The sequence below is a fragment of the Perca flavescens genome, chromosome 21 (assembly GCF_004354835.1).
Source record: "Perca flavescens isolate YP-PL-M2 chromosome 21, PFLA_1.0, whole genome shotgun sequence".
Taxonomy (NCBI): Eukaryota; Metazoa; Chordata; class Actinopteri; order Perciformes; family Percidae; genus Perca; species Perca flavescens.
In genome coordinates, this window is record NC_041351.1 from 20100579 (window position 1) to 20128562 (window position 27984).

Sequence of the window (27984 nt, forward strand, 5' to 3'; positions counted from 1 at the left end):
GAGGGTCTGGCTAGTCCCCACAGCAAAACGTATACGTTCAGAATTTGTTTACTATCTATAGGCGTTTTTACACCTATAGTTTGTTTGCTTTGGTCCGAATCAGTTGATGAGTTTGTAAACTTGGAGTGATTTCCCCTTGGTTTGGTTTGGTTTCACACTTGGAATAATCCAAGGGAACCAAAATGCACTCCTCTTATTGGTCGGATGTGTCTGGGGCAGGAGAAAGAAAGTAAATACAGGAAGAACATCCTGTGTGAACTAGTGCATATTTCTTGCATCTCCATGGCCAAACCAGCTCATTTCATTTAAATAATCAGACATTGTTTTGCGAGCGACGTTATTCAACTGCTCCAGTCACTGAGACTTCGCTCTGCTCTGCTGGCGTCTGTCTCCAACTTTAGCAAAATTGACCGGAGTCTAAAATTACAACACAAAGAAAGCGGAAGGTAACGGACATCCGGCCGAAAAGAGTGACATCCGGCGGAATTTCCGGCGGCACCGGAGCAATCCCGGAGGTGGAACGTTGTTGGATATAGACTAGACAATGTCAAAAAGCTTGCATGTTTAAATAGGAATTTAACAGCAGGCTGAAAAGCACTGTTTTTGCTGCCCTCTCTGGTTGTACGATTCAAGCCTGTTTCACCTCTCACCGAAGCCGGCGTCAGTGATCGGTGTGGTTGGGTGTGGTCATTGGTTGTACATGTAACCACACCCAACAAAAGGTCAAAAAGTGAAACCACTGGAGGTCAGCAAAAACAAGATTTTCAGCTGTGTTAAGTTTTCTCACTGTGATAAAGAAGGAATCTCTTTTGCCTGTAATGGCGGAGGAAGTGGTGGAGGGCACTTTGGGGCTCTGAGTCCAGGCTTTTTCGGAGGAGGCTTTTTGTGGCCGGCCGACTGAGCTCGGGGCGCGGGTGTCGGGTGGGTCCCTGTGTCCACAGCGGACGGGGCGGATGTAGGAGGGGCCTGGAGCTTGGGAGGTGGTGAGGGTCTGGATTTAGAGTACTGAATTGTCAACTGCTCGTTAGCTTGGCCAGCTTTGGTCGGGTTGAAAGATCTTTTGGCTGTAGCATGAGAAAAAGAAGATAGTAGGATTATAAGGAAGGCGCCTTGAGAACGATCAGATAAAAAAAAAAAAAAAAAAAAAGAGAGAGTTGTGATGCAAGATGGTCATCTACATTACATGTTATCTGTGAAACTGAGGAGGAAGATGCACCATAAAGCAGAATTTAAACATTCACGGTTGTCCACTGCCTGGTACTAATGCTGTAAATGTTCAATATTAAATCACTGCATTATTAGGTGCTTGTAGTTAAAGTCAGACTATGCAGCTTTTCACCAAATAAATAACATTAGTTTTCTCTCAAAAAAACAACAACATTGAATTCATAAGCAATTAAAGACACCCTCACTTAATTGCATATACTCAGGGCTTTTGCTGCTGCAGCCTTACTTGATTACTTTATGACTATAACTATTGCTGTGTAACTTGACATAGTTTGCTGACTCTACGACTCGTCTTGACATTTTAGCATTGCATTATTTTAGCGTGATGATTATCCCCATACTTGTCACACATGTGGCCACAGGTGCAGCCGTTTATGGGGGTTACATAATTTCACTTTAAACTCAATTTTAAAGACTAACGTGATGAAACAACATGCAACTATTAGATGCAGCCCATTTGACATAAAACTCTAAATACCTCAACAAGGAAAAAAAAGAATTAAATTAATTCAAATGAATTGGATCTTGAATTGCCATTTTTAGGTGCTTATCAGTGTTTAGACAACCGCTACGCTGTTTTCAAGTTCAAGGAAGAAAGTCTTAACATTTGTCTGACTGGCTGCAGCTAAAGAGTGCCGCTTTGCAATTCTACTTTGTTTTGAAAACAAATCAATCCTGGAACAAAACTATACTCAAATTTGAAGAACTTGACGTTTTGTAGTCAGACAAACATATTAGGATGAGACGATTTATCAGAAAAAGTATTTTCGGCCTTCAGCACTAAGGGTTAGGGTTCTCACATACTGTGAGAAATGATGCATTACCCTAGAGGTTTATATTTTTGGTCAGGGGTGTGAGACTTCCTTTTTCCTGTGTACTTACTGGTTGTTACAAGAGCAGTACATTTCTTTTTCTCTCTGTCAGCTTGACCTAACAAGCCAACACTTTGAGTTAGTGAGAGGAAAGTGATAGAAGTAAACAATCTGCACAGGACGTTACACAATAGAAAAGGACATAAACTAAGAGACATGCTTGTGCCCTCAGCCCAAAAACAACTGAATGAATGAAGGGGCTGCTGCTTCTGTAGGGAAATATGTTTTGGGCCATCTAACCAATTTGACATACTTCCCAACCTGTGAAAACAGTTGAAATGTCTTCTGTGGCTCTGTAAGGAGCTTTCTAAAATCTGAGAAAATAACCCTGATTATGTCATAGTGATGTCATCAGGGTTATGTCAGCTTGGATTAACTTTTAACAGAAAGCCTGTAATGTGAATTTGAGGTGTTAAGTTAAGGGGATTAACAAAAGACACTGTTGATTTGCATTATGGGAAATGTAGGATCCAGTGATTTTGGAGCTTGCCACGTACTAGGAACTAAAAGTTTTGACATCTCAGCTTCTGTTGTTTTAATTTGGACCATTCTTTTACAAATATGTCTCTTCTTAGTAACAAAAGATCAATGCTAAAACACCAGGAGTGCCTTGTGTGACCGAACAAGTCAACATCTAAGGTTTGGGCAGCCATTGGGCACATTGGACTTACGTTTATACGGTGAAGTGATCTTCACAAAAGCTATCGGAGAGTCTGGAGGAGCCTCCAAAATTGGCTCCAGCAGGCCTTGATCCGAGCACTGCTTCTGGGTGGGACTCCTGATCTGAACTGGGGTTGGCAACGATCCCGTTGCTTTAGGAAGTGCTGTCGAGCTACAGGCAGCGGAAGAGTTGGGGACCACAGAGGGGCTGGGACCGTAGGAGGAGGAGCTGCTGGATGTTGTGCTTTGATGGGTTGGTGCCGCTGTGTCAGCTACCGGGCTGGCCCATGTGGAGGTGCCACTGCGACTCACAGAGCCAGATTTCACCAGGAAGAAGCAACCACTGTCCTGAGAAGCTGTGCTGATGGAAAGAAACACCCAAATGTTCATGTTTTGTTTGTAAAAAAAAAAAAAAATTCCAGAAAGGAGCTCTAACTATTTGAAACCATCACCTCTTGCTGCCATTTGGAGCCACTAGTGTGCAAAGCTAGAGCAGCTTGTCATAATGTCATTACCTAGGTGCGTTATGATTGTGCTGTCATCACAATGATGATTTGATGCTGCACCGTTGGTGATACCTGTTTGTCTTTGAGATAGGGAGGTGATGAGAGGAGCAGGAGGAGGCTGTGGATGAAGAGGAGGAGACTGTTCTGCTCACTTTCTCCTTTTCTGAGACCAGAGACTGGGCAACTGGCAGCGACGCATCCGGGACCTCTGGAAGGTCTGGGATCTCAAAGGATACAGCTAAACCGAAACAAAACAGAGTCCAATGTATGAGTGCTACAGCAAATAGACAACATTTTTAGGTCATTTGTTTCGTTTTGGCCATCTTTCTCATTCGTAATAATATCATAATAGCACTCAGTTATGTTATCGCCGAGATCTGACATCACTAAACAAGACGTCCACGCAAGCAAGAAATGGGAGCAATCAAACGGCCAAGCAGGTTTGAAACAAACACACATGTAAGCTAAATGTATTTGGAAAAGTAAAATTACAATCCAAGCTGCCTGTTGTAAACATTTATCAGAGTTTACAGACAGACTTGCTGGTTCAACTTTGTCTTGCTGTATGTGTGCAGTAGTAGTTAGTGCTTATTGTTATTGTGAGTGCGCTGACTTTCAGTTTCACATCCTATACAATTACAATTGTTCAGATTAGCAGTTTCCAGAGAGGGAACAAGCCAAGGGTTTGTTCTTTTTTTTTTTATTGTATATTGTAGTAACGTTTCACAACATAAAAAATGTATTACATTAATATTATGTTTTTAAACATGGAATGTTATTTCTTCTTTTTTTTGCCATTCTTAAGCCTTTATTTGACAGGAAAGCTTAGACTTGAAAGGGGAGAGAGAGGGGGAATGACATGCAGCAAAGGTTCGCAGGTCGGAATTGAACCCGCTTCCGTTGCGGCGAGGACCGAGCCTCTGTACATGGTGCGCACACTGTACCAGGTGAGCTACCCAGGCGCCCCATGGAATATTATTTCTATTCCTTGTGCTTGTATGGTACACATTCCTAAATATATCTGGGTTTAAATAAGGTGCCATGAAGTAATTACCATGAACCGAGGCCCTCCTTTGTTTGATCCATATTCTTAGATCTTAGCGATGACTTTAAAAAAGTACAATGTGGGCGCCCGGATAGCTCAGTTGGTAAAGCGGGCGCCCTTTCATGTCGTCAGCTGTCCTAACAAAATAAAAGCTGAAAATGGCCAAATAATCATCCTAATAAAACTACAAAACTAAAATTCAAGTTGTAATAAACCATAATCACACTTTAAAGACTAAATGCTCACACATGAAGAGGGCACATCAGTGTTTGTATACCTTCGGGGAAGAGGCTGGAGCTGTACTGAATAAGAGGCTCAATGACCATCACCACTTGGACTGAAGAAGCTGCCGCCATGTCAAACAGAGCCGCTTCCCTACAGAGGCACAGAGGAAAGGCTCAGACTGCCGAATATGGGCACACTCACTTTTTCTTTTCAGTTAGAGAAAGACAAGTTATTTTAATTCAACCATGGTGTGTCATTCAGGTAAAAAAAATTCCCATTGAGGTCAAACCACTGAGTATTTTGACCGCCAGATATGTACTTCATGCTATTAATACACACCATAAAAAAAATCATCACACTCGCATCACAGTATTAGCCAATCAGGGCCAAAATCGTGTTTTATCTGTAAACAGGATGCTGCTGTTCCGTTTTATGTCACCAGGAGGTCTTGTTGATGAAATATGTCACCGATGCTCATCTCTTCATATTAGGACACAAAGATGATGAAAGAGGAAGAGCAGGAAATATGGGCTGAACATGTGTGAATGGAGTACAGTAATAGTAAATGCAGGGTAAAGACAGAAAGACAAACAGGTCACCACGCACCCTTCAGCTCGTGGCCAGAGCAGGTTGGGCCCCAGGACAATGGCAATGTTACTGGGTGTCATTTTGTTTACAGCCTGCTGCTCAGACAGCAGAGACAAGAACTGGACCAGGTACCTGACAGGGAGGGAGGGAGGGAGAGAGGGGGAGAGAGAGAGAGAGAGAGGGGGGTAAAAACAGGTAGTAAAGGGAGGAAATCAAAGAGCAGTATAAAGCTGGTGAAAACTGATTTGAAAAGGTTGTAGTCCAGTGGGTTAAACAGTGTAACAATAACACTTATGGTGCCCTATGGTGCACAGAATGAAACTTAAATGACAAATTAATGCTATCAGGTGTGAACTATATTACATTATACATATTCATAATGAGTTTATGGTCTCAATCGTTAGTTAGGAGTCTTCTGTTACAGTATGACTTTCATTTTGTAAAATTATTGTCTCATTTTGAGTAAAATAGACGATAAAGCAGGGTATTGACAAGTCTCTATGCGGCAAAGTGTCAATCAGAATAGAGGCTTAGCAATCCATGGCACGGAGTACATTTAAACAGAGACGGTTCAGAAAGATAAATATGTGATAGATAAGTCATAGAGCATATTGATTTAAATAGCCGTGAACTTGTTTTTGGATGTTGTCTGTGTTTTCATCTTTGAGCTTTGATTCTTTCACGATGCGTTTTCAGTTAATGAAAGCTAATTGTAACAATTTGGTCGCCTAAAAATATCTCGTTCACCGTAACAGGTCGGCTGTTCATTTATTCCAGTAAGTACATTTTGTTTTTCTAGCCAAAATAGCATCCCAATTACTATTACAGCTGCACCTTGCTGACCATACTAGCTAGCTAGCGCTAGCGTTAGCTGGTGATTTAGCGTTTAGCTTAAAGCTTTTCCACAGCTCCACCCTCTCATCCAAATGTGGTCACTTCTGGCTCCACAAAACCAAGATGGCGACGGCCAAAATGTCATATTCGAGGCTTCAAAACGGTGGTCCACAAACCAATGGGCGACGTCATGGTGGCTTAGTCCACACATTTTGTACAGTCTAGGCTTTACCATGTTCTTAGTGTAGTGTGTTAGCATGCTTGCATTAGCTAATTACAGCTAATTACAGGTAAGCTTCATTCTCTGAGAGTCCACGAATGTTGAGATATTTAAGTCTGGACCAAAAGCCTGAACGACATTACTATCCATAAAAATGCATTACGTTTAAGTTGAATATTAGGGTGGTCCTTCTTTGTTTCTGAAATGCTGACCCTTTCAGATACATAGCCTATTGCCCAACAGCAGTGACATGCAATTTTATGACTTTTGATCATGTGGTTCTGTACACACCTGAGGTTGTTGTAGTTCTCAGGCGGCAGTTTCTTCAGTAGTACTCTGAACTGCTCCAGCTTCTCCGTCAGCTCTTTTTCCCTGTGAAGAAAGAGATCCAATTCAAGAAACAGACTTGAAACCAGAGTAGAAGTAAGAAATATATAGTGTAGATATTATACACACCCTGCTGCTTTAAACCAGTCATTGTAGAGTTCAAAGGTCATTAGAGGTTCGGGAAGTTCTCGCAGGTAACTCTTCAAAGCTCCTGTCACATTCAGAGATAAATCATCAGTTGCATTGAAACGAGCTGAGATAATACGCTAACTTAATTACCGCCCACTTTTTGTGGGGTTAAATATAATAGTAGATATAATATATATTGTAATGGTGATATTATGATGATGTTTTCTCTCACTGTTCTCTCAGTGTCATGAAAGCTTTTACAATACTGTTCTAAAAATTCTCTAACACTCAGGAAATTATGCATTTTACATTACTGGAAGCCGCAACAGTGGGCTGTATTTGGACTAAGCAGAAGAGGAACTGGGCAGTTAGAATGAGCGGCGAAAGTCACGCTGGCGAGGAAGAGTGCTCTCCACAGACACTGTAAACTCCACTAAGAGGAAATCTAAGGAAAAGAAAGCGGACACATCCTTACCAGCTACAGCATGAGGGTCCATGCTGAAATCGCTATGGTCGACTGCTTCTTGATCCAAACAAGACTTCAACCTCTTTACCACTGAGGCAGCGGCCGCCAGACGAAACAGACCCTGAGGGGCGAGGAGGAAGAGAAAACAAGACAAAGGTGGAGAAAAAAAAATTGTTGTTACATGTGAGCGCTGAAGATAGGAGCAAGGCTGTAGTCAAGACCAGCCATGCCCAGGGCAGTGCTTGTCACAAACACTTGTGTATAGAAAAATACACATTAATATACATGTAATATAAAATATCTGCACATCCTTCATATTCCTGAAACAGAGATGCTAAATGGGCCATTTCCTCCACTGATTATATAACAAATGACTCAAGACAACTTGATTAAAGAGGTTCTAGTCTTTATTAAACTCAATATTCTATGAGTTGCTCAGTCCGTGGGGACTTGGCTTATGAAGCGGAAGATCGTAGGTTCAAGTCCCCGCATGGATCAAGTAGAGAGAGTGGGATTGGTAGCTGGAGAGGTCCCAGTGTGCCTCTGGGCTCCTGGTCATTGGGATCACGTTCACACGATTGAGTTAGCATTTACTTCAAAGCACCAAGGTACAGCTTCACTGAGGTGCTAGCACAGGCCTTTAGTCTTGTTTTCACAAAGAAATAGGGTACATTTCTTAACAATGTAACGATAATGCCCAGTCCCATACATTTATATGTGTGTTTGTATATAACCGTTTAAGGATCATAAACATGCTGGTTTCTACAGCTGAAACCAGTTTACAGTGCCAAGGAGAAAATAAATCTAGCAAAATCTAACAAAACTACACATTTCTAAAGGGAATAAGTAACCAACATCCAGCAGTACCTGAGAATGAGAACAGTCTAATTCAAAATACACAAAGAAACAAAACATGCATGCTGGGATGATGCTTAGGTGCATAGCTTTGTGAGGAATTAACCTAAAAGCCCTACCTCCTCAGTCATGCCCGTTTTCAACAGCATGTGAATACACTCCTGGATGGGCGCAGCAATTTCTCTGTTGCTTCGAGACAGATGAGCGAGCAGAGGCTCCCCGTAGACCTTCTGTTTAGAGAGGTTTAGCGGAGGCCCTGCGGAATCAGATAAGTAAGCACCAGAGGAAATAAGAACACACGTAGAAATATCGCAGTGACAGTGTAGCAAATAAGCTGGTGCAGACTAACTTCACCTTTTTGACTGTGATTCTCTTTGAGCTCGCTGATGTTTTTGTCCAGGAACTCGTGGGAATGTTTGTGATATTCTGCTTGCAGCTCGAGAAGCTATGGTTGGAGAAACAGGAGAGGTAAAAAAAAAAAAAAAAACTTTAAGATTATTTTTTGGGGCATTTTAGGCCTTTAATTCCACAGGACAGATAAAGAAATGAAAGGGGAGAGAGAAGGGGAATGATATGCAGCAAAGGGCCGCAAGTCGGAGTCGAACCCACTGTGTCGAGGAGGTTTTTTTTTATTTTATTTTTTTTATACTGCCTTTTTAGAAAATGGTAACTTGTAATTTTACTACTTGAGTAGCCTACATGTTCAATGTCTAACTGTTTTAACCATGTGTTTGATGTGTGTCTATGTTACTCTTGCAGCAATTTCTCTCTGTCCAAAAACGAATTTCTCCTTTGGGAGACTAATAAAGAGACTTTGACTTTGACTTTGAGTAAACCTCTATACCAGTGGTTCTCAAACTTTTTTCAATAATGTACCACCTGTGAAATATTCTCTGTGCCAAGTACCCCCTGACAAGCGCAAAGCATTATTTTGGGGGAAAAAAGCCTGCATGAACCCCCTTTTGAGAAACACTGCTCTATACTGTATATGCGCACCTGCTCTACCAACTGAGCTAACCCGGCCACAGGAGAGGTGTAATTTTGATCACACACCTTAGACAAAGAAATAACAAGCCATGACAACCGCAACTCACACGGATGAAGTAGTTAGCGTAGTCATCTTCTTTAGTTGCAAAGTGATACAGATCTGCAGAGTACTGGTCCTACAGAGACAGAGAAACAAAGAGGTCAGAGGTCGAGGCTACTGTGCTGATTCCACAGAGTTGGCGGAGGTGCACGCTGCAGCAGGGGCGGATGCCTGCTGCAATTTTGTTTGCAGTAAAGTCACACATCATCACATTATCCCACATCCTCACATTATCACACATCATCAGAAAAGTTCTTATCGGTCCAGAATAAGATAATACATAAACCTACACAAAGACGAGTAAACACTTGTGCAAAATATAGCTATAACTTGTTCCTCAATGTAATGGCTACAGGAACAAAATTGTTTTTGTGTCTTTTTGTTTTACACCTGGGGATCATAAACTTACGTCCAGAGGGTAAAAGCTGGAATTTTGTGTGCAGTTTAAAATTGAACTAGTTAGGCGCTGTACCTGTTTTGTGTACAAGGTCTCCACGTTAGGCTGTTGCTCACCAATCAGCCTGCTAGACCACTTCACTACTTGATTGAGTGAGTTTTTATTTGTTAAGAGAAAACACTGGTACCTTGATACTCTCCAACCTCCTCCAAGCTTCTTCCAGTTCCTCCCTGAGCCCATCCTGCTTTGCCTGGGGACCAGTGCTGGCTTGGCTCCTGACCACACACGGCCACGCACACGCACACGCACACACACACACACACACACACACACACACACACACACACAAATTAGTTGTTGCTGGATAAACTATAACACACGTAGCCCTGACTGAGGTTGTGTAACTCACCTGGTTCTTGCGTTGTTCCAGTCTGTAGTGAGCTTTGCAAACTGCTTCTTGTTCTTGAGAATCTCTGGTAAATCATCCTAGAAGGCGAGGGAGGGGGGGGGGGGACATTTGAGGAAAAACTCAATTTGAATTGGCACAAGGGCTATTTAATATAATTTTTTTCTTCATATTTTGCTATTTTATTTAGGTAGTTCGTCCTTTCATTTATTATGGCAATGTACGATGACAAAAATGAACATCATAATAAGACATTGACACGTGCATATATACACTTCTAGATAAATACATACTGAGGATGGACAAAATAACACAAACACCCAATAATACAATGTTATGCAATACAAAACCATCAGTCCGTTCTCAAGCTGTGTGTGGAGATACTAAGATTGGGGTTGGTATATAATGAGCCTGCATGTGACATAAGGAAGAGGAGCCAAGTCTGAATGGCTTGTTGAATCCCTTTTCTGATCTAGGCAGCCCACAAAAAAAAAGAGAGACTGGGTTGTCTTCTTTCACTCTTTGTAATTAGTAGGCACTCCAGATACCCCGATGTACATGTGCTGAAAAAAGTGAGTTTCCCATAATATGTCTGCTTTAAACATTGCTCTATTTCCAAATCCCTCTGTTTATGTTCTGGCATGTATTTACAGCTGTGGTCAAACCTGCATGTACACACAGACTGGCTTACATTAAGCACGCCGATCAAAAGTATTCTTTCAGATTCTGTTCTGAACAAGCCATTCTCACCTCACTGAGCTTGTTGAGTGGCTCCAGAACGTCTTTCTCCACTTTCATTTCAAAGTCTGCCAGCATGCTGGCCAGCATCTTCTCCATGAAACAGCACATCTCCAGCACCCTCCTGTCGCACACACACACACACACACACACACACACACACACACACACACACACACACACACAGTCAACTTTTGTCTTGCAATTTATACATGTGAGAGATATGTGTTTAATATCTCTCAAATATGGGGGGAGAATTAAAAAAAAAACAACCAATTGAAACATTATCATACAGAGTAAGTGACATGTAACTCACATAGCTACTCTATCAGAGCCTAAAAACTATAAATAAAAAAACATGAATAGAATTCCAGTCACAAGCTGTAGACTGTGTGTGGGATCATCTTTTTTCTTCCTCCAGAACTGAAAACCACCGTACTAAAGTTATGAGGTTTTCACATGACAGCAGTCAACACGGCTATCAGTCAAGAGTTCAGGTAAAGAGCACGGAGGGAGGGGTGGATAATGGTCACCTGATAGACGAGTCTGCATCAAAGTCTTTGAGGCTCTCTGCCATGCTCACGGACAGCAGCATCAGGGGGAGCTTTTTCTGTGGACACAGAAGCAGACGTTAACACCTCTCAGCAACCAATCAAATGTTTACGGACCTGTCCTCATGGTTGCTATATAGTTTTACCAGACGTACCATTCGTTTTTCAGCGTCCAGGCCTGTCTGACTCTGCATGCAGCACAGCAGCTTCTTGTGAAGGACCTGAGCCGCCTTCTTGGCCGGTTCCACCCGCTGCTCCACCTTCATTCAGTCACACACACACACGCACACACACACAGAGTAGTGCTCCGTTAACCTGCAGCAAAGCTTGTGAATGTGTTAGCGTCTGATGTTTCCTGTCCTTTTTCTACACAAACTGGTGTATCAAAAAAATGCATGTGGTGGTGATTAGTCATGTGTTTAATGGGTGTGTGTGTTTTAGGTGGTGTGGGGCTCAGTGATCATGAAAAATAAATCAGTAATAATGATTGATGTCTGAAAACAAGTTCAACTGAATTCAGGTGGGTGTTTCTTCTAAAGTTTGAATTCAAACAATATACAGCTAAAGCTATAAAGTAATCCCTTGTTGATAAGAAGTCATTCGCAGTAGAATTATAAAGTAGGGATGCTGTAGGGATGAAACGGAATTTTCTCTTTTCCTCACCAAAACCAGGTCCTCATGTAGAAGTTCAGTGGCATCTTGTGACCTGCAGAAGTGCATGTTGTGTTGGTTAGTGAATATACAGGCAAACAACCCTGTTGTCAAAAGCAGTGGCAAAAACACCTTTGATAAGTGAATATCCTTTTACTTCCGGAAAGAAAGTGAATAAGCATATCTCCCGCAATGTCAAACTATTTGTTTAATCTCTATCATAACTGTTAAGTCATTTATGAAGCAAAAATGCCAACCGTTTGCTGCTTCTCAAAAGTGAGGATTTGTGGTAACACTTTACTTGAAGGTATCGACATAAGAGTGACATGACACTGTCATGACAGATGAACCCTAACCCTAACTTGTCATGACAAAAACCAAATGACACCTAATGACAGAAGCGTTAAGTCATAAACGTTTATGTATGTAGATACCTTCAAGTGAAGTGTAACCAGATTTGTTGCTTTTGCTCTCTCTTATAGTGTTATGAATGAAATATCTTTGGTTTTTGGACTGTTATTGGACAAAACACATTTGAGGATGCCATCTTAGAATCGCAAACTTCACTAATAGAGTGTTTCTTAAAGGGACAGTTCACCCCAAAATCAAAAATACATATTTCTCCTCTTACCTGTAGTGCTATTTATCAGTCTCGATTGTTTTGGTGGTAGTAGCCCAGAGTTAGAGGTATCAGCTGTAGAGATGTCTGCCTTCTCTCCAATATAATGGAACTAGAGGGCACTCTGGTGCTTGTGGTGACCCGGTTACTCAAGATAATCCAAAGACCTGGCTGTTTCATGTAGGATCTATTTTTCTACTTTCTACACCCGCCAGAAAGAAGTGTAGCCTACTCATGGACGAGAGGCTTGTGGTCCAACATTGCTAGCTTGTGGATTTTAGTTTCTAGACACTGCTTCTGTGTTTCTCAAATGTATTTGGCGTTTTGAGCACAAGCTGAGTTCCCTCTAGTTCCATTATATTGGAGAGAAGGCAGACATCTCTGTGGCCAATATCTCCAACACTGGGCTACTCACACCAAAACAATCTAGATTGATAAATAGCATTACAGGTAAGAGGAAAAATATGTATTTTTGATTTTTGGGTGAATTGTCCCTTTAAGGAGGCACAGAAGGTGGCCGGGTTAGCTCAGTGGGTAGAGCAGGCGCACATATACTTTGAGGTTTATGCCTCGACGCAGAGGTCCATGGTTTTGAATCTGACCTGTGACGATTTCCTGCATGTCTTCCCTCTCTCTCTCTCTCTCTCTCTCCCCTCTCACTTAGCTGTCCTATCAAATAAAGGTGGAAAAGCATAAAAAATAAATAAAAAAAAAAAAAAAAAAAAGGAGGCACAGACATTTTAGGACAGAACAGTGTCATTTGAAGCTTTCTCTGATGGCAATGAGAACACTTTGCCTCATGATCATATTTAAAATTAATTTACAATGGAATGGACAAAGAAATAAAGTGATTAAAAAAAAGTTGCAAGTGTAAATTAGCTTTTAAAGAATAACTATTTCACACTAAGTATCAATGGTTTCTATGTAGCCTATTACACTTGAAACACAATTAAATGAATGTGCTGCACACTCATGTGCTGGCGGGAGAGTCTGAGATACAGGAAGTACACCTCTTCTGCTCTGAGCTCTCAATATATCTGCCGGCTGACAAGTTAGAAAATGTTTAGACCTGACAGACAAAGCCAGCGATCTAAACCTGGAGCATAAAGGGCTGATGGTGGGGGTTTTAGTTCAGTACCAGCCAGTGGCGGTTCTACATTGAATTACACCCAGGGCGAGACCCCCTTCGAGCACGGGCTTTAAAAAAAAAAAAAAAGTAGTCAAAAAATTCAGACAGCCGACACTAACACACACGCCTATCAACTCGATAATAAAGCCGTAAAGTAGGCTTTCAACTCAGGATAGGATTGGAGATGAAAAGTTTAACTGACAACTGTCCCCCCCCCTCCCCCTCCCCTTTCCCCTTCTCACACAGCTTCTCTGTGCAGTGTGCATGGTAGGCTACCTTCTCAACAAGCAGGGGCGCCAGTTTGCCAATTCCCCACACGGTGAAATGATAGATAAGACATTAGAAAACTGCTTGGAGGATTTTTTTTTTTTTTAAAGTGCTCGTGTCTTGTCTCGTGCCACTTGTGTCATGAAAAAATGCCGCCTGTGGTGGCTGCGCGCTTCGCCCGTGCCAAAAACCGCTACCGGTACCAGCTCTGTGCAGAGGGAGGAGCAGACACACCATCTCTGCTGCGACAAAAAAGGAGGGAAGGAGATGGACAGAGAGGTGAAACCAGCCTTCTCTGCAGGGTTGAGAACACCAACCTTGTGTGTGAACACCAATCTTGTGTGTGTCACACCCAAAGGAAACCCAACCCAAGTTCGCAAAGAGGTCAGATGAGCTTCAAGCACCTCCACGGTGTAGTTTCTTATTTCCTCCAGTGAACACTTCACATTTCAAAACACAAAGAGGCGAATTCCCCCAATGTGTTTGAACCACGCACGCCAGTTCCTTTTTTTTGCTTTTTCATCTCTCGCTCTCATTTCAACTTTTCCTTTTGCGGCTGAAAAGAAAAATTTAACTATTCCACACATCAGAGCATGTGAGCAGACGCATACGTATGCTTAAAGGAATATGCCATGTTTGTTGAAATAGGGCTTATCACGGGCTGCCCTGGCTGTAGATTGGTGTTTCAATGCATTTTTTTACCTCAGTGCAAGTAATTAGGTTGTTTTTTTGTCTTTTGTTGGCTCACTTTTACTCACAACATGCTAACCGGCAACATAGGATTCCATTCACTACGCTAAGCTAATTAGCGGCTGCGCTGCCGGTGTGGCACCGGACTAAAACAATGCATGCACAAAAAATGCGTTGGCCCACCCATCTACAGCTAGGGGAGACTGTGATAAGCCCTATTTCAACAAACGGTGGCGTATCCCTTTAAAGAAAAAATTTTAAAAAGTGTATGTTTGTGTCTGTGTTGGTGTCTGTGTTGGTGTGTATGTCTATACCAAGTGCTGTTCACTCCTGATATCATGGAGGTTGACCAGAGTGACATTAAGAATGATTTGTATCAGGATCTATGTATTGTTACACTTTGGGGGTATTCAACATAAACAAAATTGCTCTATTCGTACATAATGTATTCCTGTAGTTACTGGACATGTAAATACTTCAGTGTGTGCATGTGTTTTATTTTTGGGCCTATGTGTTTCTCTCATCAAAGGTCACAGCGTCAGTAGAACTGGAGGAAGCGCTGCTGTGGTAGGTGAAGCCAACATTGCTCTGCTGCAGATGCACGCGGTGTAGGTTTATTATTAAGTGCACCAGAGGTAGCATGGTGTCCCACACACACACACACACCCACCTGCTGCATGCATGTTTGTACCAACAAAACCAGACAGGGTGTACACTCACTCAAACGCACAGATAGAAACTCTCTAGGTGAGAGGTATTCAACCTATTTAGCACAAGGAAACAAAGTGACACCTACTTGATGGTGGGATGACTGAAATGTCAAAAAATAAGCTGCAAGAAATCATTTTTTTATCGTCTCAAAGTTTTGTTTCCTCGCAGAGAGATGCCACAATGCCATAAACAGCACCAACTGCTTTTTGGTAGACCGCTGCCTTCAGAATGTCTTGCCAACATGTACCACCAACTGGATTCAGTTTCAGTTTGGATTCAGTTTGTCCACTGGCAAGAACGCCTGAAAGGACCCAGGGGGTTACCATCAAAACCCAAACAGCATGATTCACTTTGAAGAGGAACCAGCAACCGCGTCATTCCAGCATTACACACTTTTTCAACATTGGGTTTGCAACAAAACGAGAACATGGAAACCAAAGGAGAATTCAACATTTCCTCAAAGCAGACTATTACGCTGAAACGTAAACCTTTCCAGTATGGCAGCAGGTAGAACAGGAGCTCCCACGGGCTTTGTGAAAGTCCTTAAAAAATGTAACGAGCCATAAAAGTTCTTTCTATCTGAAATGATCCATCCTAAGATTCACATTTAGAAATCCTGACAAGATGTAGATTCACAGCAGCAGCACAATGAGCCAGCAATTGACAGTTATGGGAAGAGGGTAAATGATGAGAAAGTGTAACTGTTGCATAAGTGGAGAAGAGCGAAGGCAGTCAAACGGTCGGTTTTACAGCAATATCTTTCTAAAGTCTGATGACATGAGTCACTATAAAAAAAAGCTACTGGTCAATTCCAGACCAAGTGTTCTGCCTCGAACAAGGGTGCATTTCGTTGCTTATAAATTCAACTTTTCATTTATAAGACGGAGATTGTCGTTCTTTCTTAAACGGTGATGACACAAACAGAAACAACCAATTAAGCCGTGATTTCAAAATCCTATCCTAGACCAAAACATGAAACTTTAGGGGTTCTTAAAAGCTTGAGTTGTGTGTACATGCGAGTGTGAGAGCCTTGATGTCCACCATACAGTTTCAATCCAACATATTCTACACAACTCAGAAGAGAGATATATTAGATTTAAAGCACTCACTTTGCCGCAGAGCCAAACTGCATGAGGATGCTCAGGGACTGGCGCAGCATGCTGGCAGTGGAGTCAGACCAGATTCTCTACCCGACCTTCTTAGTCCCGCTCAGTCCCGCGAGGTACCCTGCTCCAGTCGTCCAGCTGCGCTACTTCATCAGGGGAAAGGTACACGCAGGTCGCCTCTTTGGTCGTTTGCTGTTTTAGTGCGTTTATGTGTGTGTGTGTGTGTGTGTGTGTGTGTGTGTGTGTGTTTTGGCAGTATTTCGTTCTCCTTTCAGGAGTGTACTCTAAAGCCACATAGAACACAAGTCAGCGAATGAGGAAGTTGCACTCAAGTGTCAGCTGTGAGGGGGAAGAGAGATTTTCTTTCAGATTTGACTGTCACACTATGATTTTAAACTTAGCCAATACGATAGACATCCCACTGCGGTGCGTTCACAGGGCGCAATAAGTGATTAGATTAGATAATACTTTATTTATCCCACAATGGGGAAATTCACTTATTATTGGTGTTAACGGTGTTAACCCTGAGATTATAAAAGGCATAATGGCAGAACATTTGGTTTTTAATTTGGTTTTTCAGCCAACAAAGTACTTTATCCTCCAACTTTATGAGAGGGTAAATCTATATGTCGTATTTCTGGATGGAAATAAGACGTTTGCAGATTTGCATCCCATTAGAATGATGCTTACACTTCCTCAGGCTGTGGTTAGTACACACTTCTGTAACTGCTAACTATAGGGGCTAGAGCTAAACGGATGTAAAAAGGCCAAAAAGAGGAAACTATTAGTGCTGCTGCTGGTGGTAGCAATAACAAAACAAATTTAGATTATGTTTAAATGTGGCTCTTCCCAAGCCTTTTTGTTGAATTTAAAACAGAATAAAAAAATAAATAAATGTATTCCCATATATATATATATATATATATATATATATGGGATGATTTGAGCTATGTGACATGGTGCTTGGACTAGGGTCAGGCTAGTCCACACAGCATTCCGGGATGGCAGAAAAACATGCTCTGGTTTATTGGCATTTCTTTAACCCAATCACAGTCGTCTTGGGCGGTGCTAAGCGCTGGACAGAGCCACGGTGCCGCTGCAAAATAGCCTCGGGAAGGAACTTGTTTTGGTGGAACGTGTACGTTCAAGTGTTGTTTTAGTACTGCAACAGAAAACTCACGATTGGCCATAGTCCTCAAAAAATTGACTGGAGTTTAAAATTACAACACAAAGAAAGCGTTGAAAGGTAACGGACATCCAGGCGAAAAGAGTGACATCGGGCTGAACTTCCAGCAGAACGAGAGCAATGCTGGAAGTGGAACGTGGTGGATATAGACTATGCTTTATCCTGCTGGAAGCAGCCATTAGAAGATGGGATGGACATGGTCAACAATAACATTTAGGTAGGCTGTGGCGACAAGACAACTGCCATCACTGGATATTTTCTCTTTTTTAGACCATTCTCTGTAAACCCAAGAGATGGGTGTGTAAAAAACCCCAGTAGATCTAGTTTCTAAATGATTTAAAACCATGCCAAATTCAGTCACTTAAAATCACTTTTCTTCCCCATTCTGATGCTGTTTGAAGTTCAGCAGATCGTCTTGACCATAGATGCCTCTCACGTCGCTTAAATTGCCTCCTCGACTCCTCCACTTGCCTCCCTTCCTCACGTCTTAGTCCCTCCCACCGAGGAGGCACGGGAGAGACGCGGGAAAATCATCGGAGGAGAAAGGAAACGAGCAAATGTGTTTTAGTTTCAGCTGCACGGCTTGCGTTTCCACGCCTACAGCTCCTTGACGATCTCTCCTCGGGGCAGAAATAAGAGCTCCGAGACAGCCATCACCAAGGAGGGACGGAACAACTTCCGGTTCAGCCTAGGACCAAGGAGTCGATGAGCTATCAAATGACAGGAAATGCAGCTCGTGTCTACAGTACATGCCTAAATGCACTGAGCAGCTGCCACGTGATTGGCTAATCACATAGTTGTTTTAACGAGCAGTTTAACAAGTGTAACTTAGTGTCCAGTGAGTATTCATACTTTGATTCGCCAGATGTGTACAGATTCATTTTGACAAAAAGCCTTGTTAAATGTTCAAGTTTCGGTGTATAATACAGTTTAACAAACAGGATGTGATATACCTGCACTTCCAACCCTGAAACATTTTAATGAACGGTACAGCCCGAGTCATGGCTCTGCAGATGTATGAGCTATACATCTTTACGAGTGCTTCTGTGGCTACATTTGGATTGTGGTAAAACGGCATCTAAATGTAATTCTACTGCATTGCTGAACACGGCAGTGCAGCAAGAGCTCTTGCTGACACACAGATGTTCGGGTGGAGGCTGTAACCCTGGTGACTGTCAGATGCTGCAGTCTAGTGGTTGCAACTGCAAAATGCACCGAGCTAACAACAATGGCCTGCCATGTCTGGAGTCATACGAGACTTTAAATTGTTTTTGGATCGGACCGTGTCCAGGGTTCGACATTAAGGTTTTTTTTTTGTTTTCAATCGCCCAAAGTCAATTTTGACTGGTACCTATACAATTTTTTCATTAGTGTTTATCAAATAATTCTTAAGATAGATAGATAGATACTTTATTGATCCCCAAGGGGGAATTCAAGCGTTCAAGACGTTCCTTTGAAAAATGATCCACTTTTCTCTGCCTTGGATTCAAACTTCGCAAAACACTAGTTGTTTTTAATAGACATCCTCTACTGCCACCAAAGAAAATTCCTGCGGAAGAGGGTCTGGCTAGTCCACACAGCACTCCTGGATGGGAGAAAAACGTCCTCCGATTTATTGAAATTTCTTTAAAACCAATCAGAATAGTCTTGGGCGGTGCTAAGCGCTGGAGTGAGCCGCGGTGCCGCTGCAAATAGCCTCGGGGAGGGAACTTGTTTCGGTGGAACGTGTGTATGTTCAAAGGTTATTTAAGTCGTGCGACAGAAAACTCAGATTGGACAGATAGTCTAGCTAGCTGTCTGGATTTACCCTGCAGAGATCTGAGGAGCAGTTAACCAAAGTCCTCACAAATCCACCGGAGATTAATGCTGCGTTCCAGGAAACCCGTAACTCGTGTTTTTACAACCTTCTACCGTGAAAGTGCCCTGGAACGGCAGTCAAACCCGTAACTTACTACCCGTGAACTTGTACCAGATCGTTGTACTCCCAGTTAGTTTTTGACATCACACACACAAACGACGATGACCCCTGTTGATGCTGTACAGACGCCGGTGACTTAACCGTGAGAAATAGAAATAAATAGACATAGCTAAATAGGCAACATAAACACACACATTGTAATCAAAACAATACACATACAATTGTGTACTAATACAGGTTATGTTTATTAAATGAAATCCAAAATGTCGCAGATTAGAAATCGCTAGTATCAGCTAGTGCAAGCTAACGCGAACGTTAGGTAGCCGCTAACGCTAGCTAGAAGGGTTTGTGGCGACTTTGCCTGGAACGCTACAAAGTCGTGACTTGAAGTCCTAACTTATGGGCTAAAAATTGTGTCTGGAACGCAGCATAAAATGCCAACAGAAAGCAAGCAGAAGGTGACGGTCATCCGGACAAAACGAGGGACATCTGGCGGAATTTCCAGCGGCACTTGAGCAATCCCGGAAATGAAAAATTGTTGCTATAGACTAGCGTCAACTCGATTCTTGATTGGCTACCAATACGTTCAACAAGCATTCTACGACGTGGGCAAGGGGAGGGGAGAACGATAGCGTGATTTATGATATGATTATGATGGAACGGGTAAGTGGGTTGTTATGTTTACTTGACCCCAGGCTATCCTTACTGTTGGAGCCTGGCGTCAAAACATCTGAGGTTAAAATTACACAACCGAATGAATCAGAACAACTCCAAATTCCAGCTGCTTTAGGCAAATAACTACAAAAACACATTTACAATTTGAATATAAAAACACAACAGTCACTTATTAATGAATTTATTTTTAAAAATGACTTCAAACACATGATGGAAACCTTGAATATAATTTGAGGCTGTGGCTACACTTTGGGGGTTTCAATGGTTTGTTCTTTAATATAGCTATAGGGATCACTGTTTTCCTGATCAAGGCATTTCCAACCCCCCCACCCACATACAGAGTTACCAGTTCATCATGTACATCTGTGCAGTCTAAACAATACAAAAGCCCTACAGTAAATCCTCTCGTTGTAAAGTGTATATAATATGTTTTTTGTTTACGCTGTCAGAGAGCTAAGCTGTCTGTGGTCATTTTCGAGACCGTTATTAGTGGTGCCTATGTAAAGGATTGCATTAGCTTATAAGGGTACCTAATAAACAACTCAACGTAGGTTCTTTGTAGGCCTTTTATTACAGGAGAAAGACAGTGAACTGGTCTTGTGTAAACTTCGTAAAAGGCAACAAAAGACACAATCCGTCCTATAGAACCACAGAGGACCCCATCAGAAACAGGGCAAGGCCACAGTTACTGAGGCAGGTTTGAGACAATGCATTTCCAGCACTGATGTCCAACAACTTAAAAATGCTTACTCTAGGCAACTCAAGTAATATTCCAGGTGCTTTGAGCAAGGGATTACAAAACACATTCTGAAACACTTTTGAACTGACAGCAATAAGATGATTCAAGTGAGCAACGTGTCAATTTAGGGGGAAAAAGATCTATGAAAAAGCAAAAGAAACTAAAGATGTTCTACTTCCTAGACATGTTGAGGGCAGCTAATTCTTCCAATGGTGAATTTCCTATTTGAAAAAAAAAAAAAAAAAAAAAAAAAAAAAAAAAAATGTAGCTAAGAACATGGCAAAACCAAAACCGGAACAAAAAGAAGCTGGCCGAGAACGCAGAATAGTCATGTTTGGATGATGGAAGTGGGGGTGAAGAAAAAAAAAAAACTCATATCTTTAGAAAATTATACCAATGTCTTGTGCAACATATCCACAAATACTAGAAATACATTGTATAATTCCTATATATCAGTTTATCCTCTGAAGTGTTCTGTCACTGATTTGCCTTCTTATAAAAACAGGCGAGATGGAAGGTAAAGCCCCATGCACGCTCACGGTTAATTCCTGTTCAGTTGCTAAGTAAACTCGTATTAGGTGACCTTGTAAAAATGTGTGAATCAAACAGAATGGAAATAACTTCAGCAGCTTCAGAATTAAAACCCTGGTGGGCAGGGGGAGGAGTAAAGAGGCAGTGAAGCACTTGGTAAACCTGCGATTGTCTCCTCTTGAGGAAGAAAACAAAGAGGCATCCCAAATGTTGCATTCCTTTTTATCTCACTTTGATCCACCCGTTTTCCCCCCGGTCCTGACCATCTGTTAAGGAAGACCCGCGCTCCTCTGATTTGAAATGAGGGGACAGGAGTTCAGGAGCACTCCTGATCCGACGCCGTTGGTATTGGTCCCCCTCCCCAGTTCTCCACCTCCAGATCTCCTGCCCTCTCCATCCCTCCGAGACTGAAGTGCGTGTTGAAGCTTTCAGATGGAGGACTAGCGCTTTGCTTTGGAGTCTTCAGCATCTTTAAAAATCGGATGAAAAAAAAAAATAAGAAGCAACATAGAGAATTGTGTAAAGCTGCGTTCCAAATCACAGCTTTTCTTTTTTGCTCTGTGTGTGTACTGCAGCTGCCCTTACGTACGTACGTACCGTTGCATGCAGTATGCATACAATTGGGACATACTACTTTGATACACAACACTGAGTACGTTAACATGCACACCAATATTCCACTATTATTTTTCGAATGTGACAATATTCCGAATTTGATACAGGTCATGTGAACAGCATATTTGGTTGGATATTCCGAATAATAATAATAATAATAATGCCCTTTTCCGAATATAGCATTTTCCGATTGAGACGTGGGATATTCCGGTATTATTGGGGTTTTAGAGTAGGGATGGGTATTCGATTAAATTTTCTTAGTCGATCGTCGGGAGAATTAACAATCGACTAACGATTAATCATTAATATTTTTATATTAAAATTCATTATTTAACTTTTTATAAAATAAAAAAATACAGCGTGTTTTTCCTCAATGAGATCTTAATTACAAGAAGAACAACTTGTGGCAGTTAAGCTGGAGGTTATACATACAGATCATAGATATAGGCGCTGCGGTGCTCTGAAGCAGCAGAACCTGCAGCTGCGAGCCGGCGTTCTTAAACAGAGACTCTCGTTTGTTCCAAAAAAAATAAATAAAAAGAATCATGTTAAATAATAACTTAACCAAAAACATAATACTTAGATCTGACAGGTTTTTGTCAAAATGTAACTCAAAACTATCCAAGACACGGACAAAGCCTAATAAAAAAATAACCAGTAGGCTAACTCACATACAACTTCTGCACCAGTCTACTGATGTGTGTTGAGAAAGATAAGCATGATGTGGGGTCAGACGCGACCTGGTGACCGTCAGTCCAGCCGCGTTGCCGGGATGCACACGTACCTCACACGTACCTCCGCGCTAACTTGGCCAGCCCTGGGAACCTTATTCCGTTCTTCGTAGTGAGTTTCTACCAGTCTGGTGATGGTACGTCGTGACGAAATGTGATATGCTGGTTCCATTATCCATCTCAATGAACTTGCAGGTCCCTTGGGTAATTTTCTCTGCTCGTTGTGCATCGCAGCTCCTCCGTGCTAACACCGAGTTACCACCAACATTAACCAGGGTCGGATGCGCTTTGTTTAGTGGTAGGCTACATCATTTGAGTTGTGGCCGTGTTGTACTTATACATGGCATCTCCGTGTTTGCAGTGAACTAAATAATTTTATTCTTTAAATCAAAATTGTCCCATGGCACACTTTGCCGTGTCCTCTTCATGATTACTTTTGAAATCAAAACGGAAACTTGCAGCGAGGTATTTTGCATGGCTGCATGTAAACGTGAATATTGGTGGCATATTCACTATCATTAGCCATGTAAACAGCTCAGTTGGAATATCGTCTTTTTCGGAATAAGGGCACCAAATTTAATATTATGTGCATGTAAACGTAGTCAGTGTGCCTTGAACCTTTACCCTCTTGCTCATATATGCTACGCAGAGGATTGTGTGTCAGAATAACCAGAAAAGCGGCCAGATGTTGTAAGACATCTTGGATTTGTTTGCATACTACATTTGACAAAATGTATTGGGACTTTACTAAGCTAAAACACATTTAACTAAATTAATTTGCATGGTCTGGGGACCTGTCTGTACACACACACACACACACACACACACACACACACACACACACACACACACACACACACACACACACACACACACACACACACACACACACACACACACACACACACACACACACACACAACACACACACACACACACACACACACACACACACACACACGATGTATGAAGAAATCTTACAAATCCTCAAGCTGAACTGAGAATAAGAAATCCTTAGTCAGATGTGATTATTGCTGATGTGTAATTGTACAGATGTGAGTTTTCAGCTAAACACAAATGTTTACACAGAACTGAGGGAAAATCTGCTTAATTTCCACCTCTATTACACAAAGGTTTAACTTTACAGAACTGTTTGATGTGTAAATTGTTGTGCCCTCTCACCTTTCCTGAGTTCGTCTCTCTTCTTGGCAGCATCCTCCCTCTGTTTCTTGATGATGGCCAGTCTGGCCAGGTCGGCCCTGGCCTGGTCAGTCTTGCCCTCAAGATGGAGCTTCATGTAGCGCTCCTTTGATTTCTGCTTCTCGATCTCTTCTCTGGCAAAAAGAACAGGAGGGCATACACATAAGCTTAAGGAATACTTAACCTGACTAAAAAGCCTGGCGCCAGCAACAAATACATAATTTCAGAAGCTAAACAAAAACACAATAGCAATAGAGTGACACCTACCTCTCCCGGCGAGACAGCTCTCTGGGAGCACTGACGTCTAATTCAGTCACCTTCTTACTCTTCTGAGACACACGGTTGGGATTCTCAATCTCTATAAGACCCTCCACCCCACTTCTCTTCCTCTGTGTGCAAAAACAAAGACATTTGTAACATCAGTGAGTCATGTCTACCTGCTACTGTGGCTGCTACAGTAGAAACTAACACTCAACCATTGTTTGGGTGCAGTTTTGTCCTTTAAAAAACACATTTCCTGACACATTTGATCATTCACTCTGAACTTTCTAATTCCCTCCGATGCCAAAAGTCAACAATGTTACATTAAGATACTGAAAGCCATTACAAATGAGTTAAGCTGAATGCATTTCAGCAAGGCCAAACACTAAACATTAGGTGTGGTGTCAGTCCTTCAACCCCACCAAGTTCTAGACCAAGGCAACATTACATCCCCGCTCTCACTCACCTCAGTGTCGTCGTCACTGCTGCTCTCTTCCTCAGAATCGGCAGAGTCCACCTTCTCGGCACCAGGATTTTCATCCTGTAAACATACACATTTAATCACACCAGACGTGGGGGCTGTTTCACAAAAGCAGAATTTATAAATCCGGGATAACCGATAAAGCGAAGCTTGACCTAGTGTAATCTGTGCAGCGACTAGGTCGAGCCAGGCTGAGGAGGAGCAATAGTAATTTGGATATTTGTGATGCGCGTTCACGGCTTTCTTTAACAGGCCGCAAGGTCGATAACAGATTTACTGATGCTAAAATGGAGAATATGCATTGTTCATACTTTATACAGAGTGAGCAGCAGCCTCTTGTAGAAGTATGATAAAGTGAAACACATTATTTGTAAAAAAAGAAACACGGGTGCTGTAATGAAACAGCGAGAGAAAGCGTGGCAGACGATCACGGAACGACTGAATGTAGAAGTAGCCTAAATATACGGTATACATTTACTGACCACTGCTCTGTATTCAAACAGTCATGATCATACCATTCAAGGAGTTAGGCTACTAATCATTTGCACAAATGAACAGTTGTACTCTTTGCCTTAAAAGTAAGCACAAGATAATGTTACTCAGGAGATTTACCATGAAGATCAATTTTCTACAACGCTAGAATATGATGCAGAAATAGCTCTCACTCTGTCTCTCATGGGCTAAAATATAAATTGCCTAGGTCATAATAACTTCCACTGCAAAGCATACAACTGTTTGCAAATGATTTACTGAATGGTTCCAGTTAAGAGCAAGTTTCCTTCTTTACATGTTATATGCTTTGCTTTCTCATATATATATATATATATATATATATATATATATATATATATATATATATATATATATATATATATATATATATATATATATATATATATATATATATATATATATATATATATATATACATATACACATACATATACACATACATATACACACACACACATATATATATACACACACACACACACACACACACACACACACACACATATACTATAAATTAAGTGATAAATATAATGCGCACTGTAAACATGAATTTAACAGTATACTCAGTTATTTCCCCCCAGCTAAATTTAAGGTCAAAAACCGTTGGGGTGTCCTCTACCTGTTACCTGAATGTACAGTATAGTCTACACTAGATAGATACTGGTTCATTGAACTATAATAATAATTAAGGAGGATTGTACAATTAGGATAGGTTTTTATAATTGTACAATCCTTCCAAATTATAGTCCTAGTTTACTGGACAACACAAAGGGTGTGCTAAGAATGCCAATTTATTGAAACCTTTGTTGTTAAATACAACAACAAAAAAATGTATCCAACTAAAATAATTGAAGGTGCATTGGTCCACTATAGAAACACATGTTCAGCACTTTATATATTGACCTTAGTAACACATTTGGAAACTGCCATAATATATTCTCCAAACTTCTAACAATATTAACAGCAGTCTTAATTCAGCAATATAACCGTAACAATGACAAATAATTATAAAAAAAATAATGGTCAAAACTTTAAATAATTACGGTGCTTAACTGAACAGCAACATGCACATGTATTTTAATGCATGCTGATAACAATAGGGTAAAACCACTGATGAATGAACAGAAACGGCTCCAGGATTAATAAATCCTGGCTGTTAGCCTGGTCGGGAGCAGGCTGGGCTGTAAAGAATACATATCTGCTTTTGTGAAACCAAGTCAAGGCTAAAGTGAGCCAGGATAACTGGGAAACCCCGGCTCAATCCCTTATCTTGGTTTTGTGAAATAGCCCTCTGGTTTGAAAGTAACACCATGTCTGCCACAAAAGATCTTTCACTTACCAACTCTTTCTGTGCCTTCATCTGTCGGTCTATCTCCTCAGGGTTGCTGAATTGCTTCCCCCTGCCCTTGTGGCCTCTTTTCCCTGTAACACAGTTGTAAGAGTTGTTACTGCCAAATCAACTGTATCCAACTGTTTTTGAAGTGTGTCCATTCTACAAGTTGTCAATTGCAAAGTTGATGGAATCGTTTTCAGTACAGGGACATATTTGCATTCATGTTACATCAACTCAACAACACTAACAGCTTTACAAAGTAATGCTTCCCCCCAGGCGTTGTATACCTATGTGCCCACTGCTCCTAATGCTTAGAATGGGTTAAACGCAAAGATCGAATTTCACTACATTGTACGTTTAGTTGTGTGTGACGATTAAGAATAAAGGGATTTTGTTTCTAATGTGATTAAATATGTGGGTATTGAATGAATACAGTCTTGGTGACGCTTTTTGTTCATACTGAGAGGACCGGACTAGACACTATAACCATTTCGTCATTCAAGACTTTGCGATGGTGCAATATTGGATCGTGTGGCGCAGCAGGTGTTGCTGTTTTTATGTACATCCGTTACTAACCAGGTCTGGATGATAAGATCCCAATACAGTTTAGACCTGTTATTAGAATTCTACATTGAAGTTCTAAAGCTATTTGCAAAGTGTGAATAGGGACAGCGATAGTGTGTCTGTGTGGTGCCAATTGCAGTCACCCATGACGTACACCGAGGGCCAGCTACCTTCACGGTAAATGCCATGGCTAGTTGAGTGTTATGACGACGTGACAGCAAAAACAGCCAGATACAAAGCTATGGAGTACTTTAACAAAATACGTATGGACACATCTGGTGATAGTGATAACAGTTAGCTATCTACCAGGAATTCAAATAAATGTTTACGTAAAGCGGTCTAACGTTAACGTTCCTGTTGTGCACATGGTGCTGACGGATAACGTTGAACTAATATGGCCAGAAATCGAACCATTCGAACCGTTCAGATTCTGAAATTACCAACAAGTGTTCGTGTGAAGGCATTCATTATTCACTATTGGTACATTGTGTATCTTTCCTGAGTCGCTCATACCCGCAAATACACTGTGCTAACCGGTTAGCATGCTAAAAGCTAAGCATGTGAGAGTTCAACGGGAATTTATACTACTGTAGCTAACAATTCGCTAGCTAGAATTAGCTTGCTGAACATTAGCATGTTACATTTATTTGAATATTAACACTTACCGCCCCGTGGCATTATTAAAAGTGATGTGTATACAGATCAAGTCCGCTACTATATCGCGAAATAATCTGACAGTAGTACAAACAAAACAGGCGGTTTAAAGTGCTGAAAAAGACTAGAAACTACTTCGTCTCTCCCGCTGTCCGAAGCACAACCGCAAACGCTGCAATAACTCACGATAGCATGCGCCTGCGCAGTTAGGACTATTCAACCAATGGCTGCACTGCGCATTTGACTGACATGTATATCCACCAATTACCCTTCTTCT

At 41.5% G+C, this 27984-nt stretch overlaps 2 protein-coding genes across 2 annotated transcripts; both read right to left on the bottom strand.

Moving 5' to 3' along the window:
* Window positions 1-465: 465 nt before the first annotated feature.
* sh3bp1 (SH3-domain binding protein 1) lies at window positions 466-16595 on the bottom strand. The gene is made up of 18 exons (XM_028567219.1): window positions 16310-16595; window positions 11797-11839; window positions 11289-11393; window positions 11116-11192; window positions 10595-10706; window positions 9848-9924; window positions 9626-9713; window positions 9049-9117; window positions 8309-8399; window positions 8074-8210; window positions 7109-7220; window positions 6634-6715; window positions 6469-6549; window positions 5142-5255; window positions 4588-4685; window positions 3338-3503; window positions 2771-3120; window positions 466-1064 (listed from the first exon to the last, which is right to left on the bottom strand). The coding sequence occupies exons 1-18, from the start codon at window positions 16357-16359 to the stop codon at window positions 784-786; spliced, it is 2133 nt and encodes a 710-aa protein (XP_028423020.1). The 5' UTR covers window positions 16360-16595; the 3' UTR covers window positions 466-783.
* Window positions 16596-21707: 5112 nt separating this feature from the next.
* pdap1a (pdgfa associated protein 1a) lies at window positions 21708-27922 on the bottom strand. The gene is made up of 6 exons (XM_028567498.1): window positions 27719-27922; window positions 26496-26578; window positions 24629-24703; window positions 24169-24290; window positions 23884-24035; window positions 21708-21824 (listed from the first exon to the last, which is right to left on the bottom strand). Exons 1-6 carry the CDS (start codon window positions 27729-27731, stop codon window positions 21796-21798), a joined length of 474 nt encoding a protein of 157 aa, XP_028423299.1. The 5' UTR covers window positions 27732-27922; the 3' UTR covers window positions 21708-21795.
* Between the last annotated feature and the right edge of the window lie 62 nt (window positions 27923-27984).

What these genes read in the sequence shown, in the direction of transcription:
- pdap1a (XM_028567498.1), bottom strand. An exon ending in GCAGTGACGACGACACTGAG is followed by an intron (nt 24,291 to 24,628) that starts GTGAGTGAGAGC and finishes TTTTGCACACAG; the next exon opens with AGGAAGAGAAGTGGGGTGGA. An exon ending in GAGAGACGAACTCAGGAAAG is followed by an intron (nt 21,825 to 23,883) that starts GTGAGAGGGCAC and finishes CGATTTTTAAAG; the next exon opens with ATGCTGAAGACTCCAAAGCA.
- sh3bp1 (XM_028567219.1), bottom strand. Translation starts at nt 16,359, where the DNA reads ATGCTGCGCCAGTCCCTGAGCATCCTCATGCAGTTTGGCTCTGCGGCA. An exon ending in GATGCAGACTCGTCTATCAG is followed by an intron (nt 10,707 to 11,115) that starts GTGACCATTATC and finishes TGTGTGCGACAG; the next exon opens with GAGGGTGCTGGAGATGTGCT. An exon ending in CTCTGGCCACGAGCTGAAGG is followed by an intron (nt 4,686 to 5,141) that starts GTGCGTGGTGAC and finishes GTGCCTCTGTAG; the next exon opens with GGAAGCGGCTCTGTTTGACA.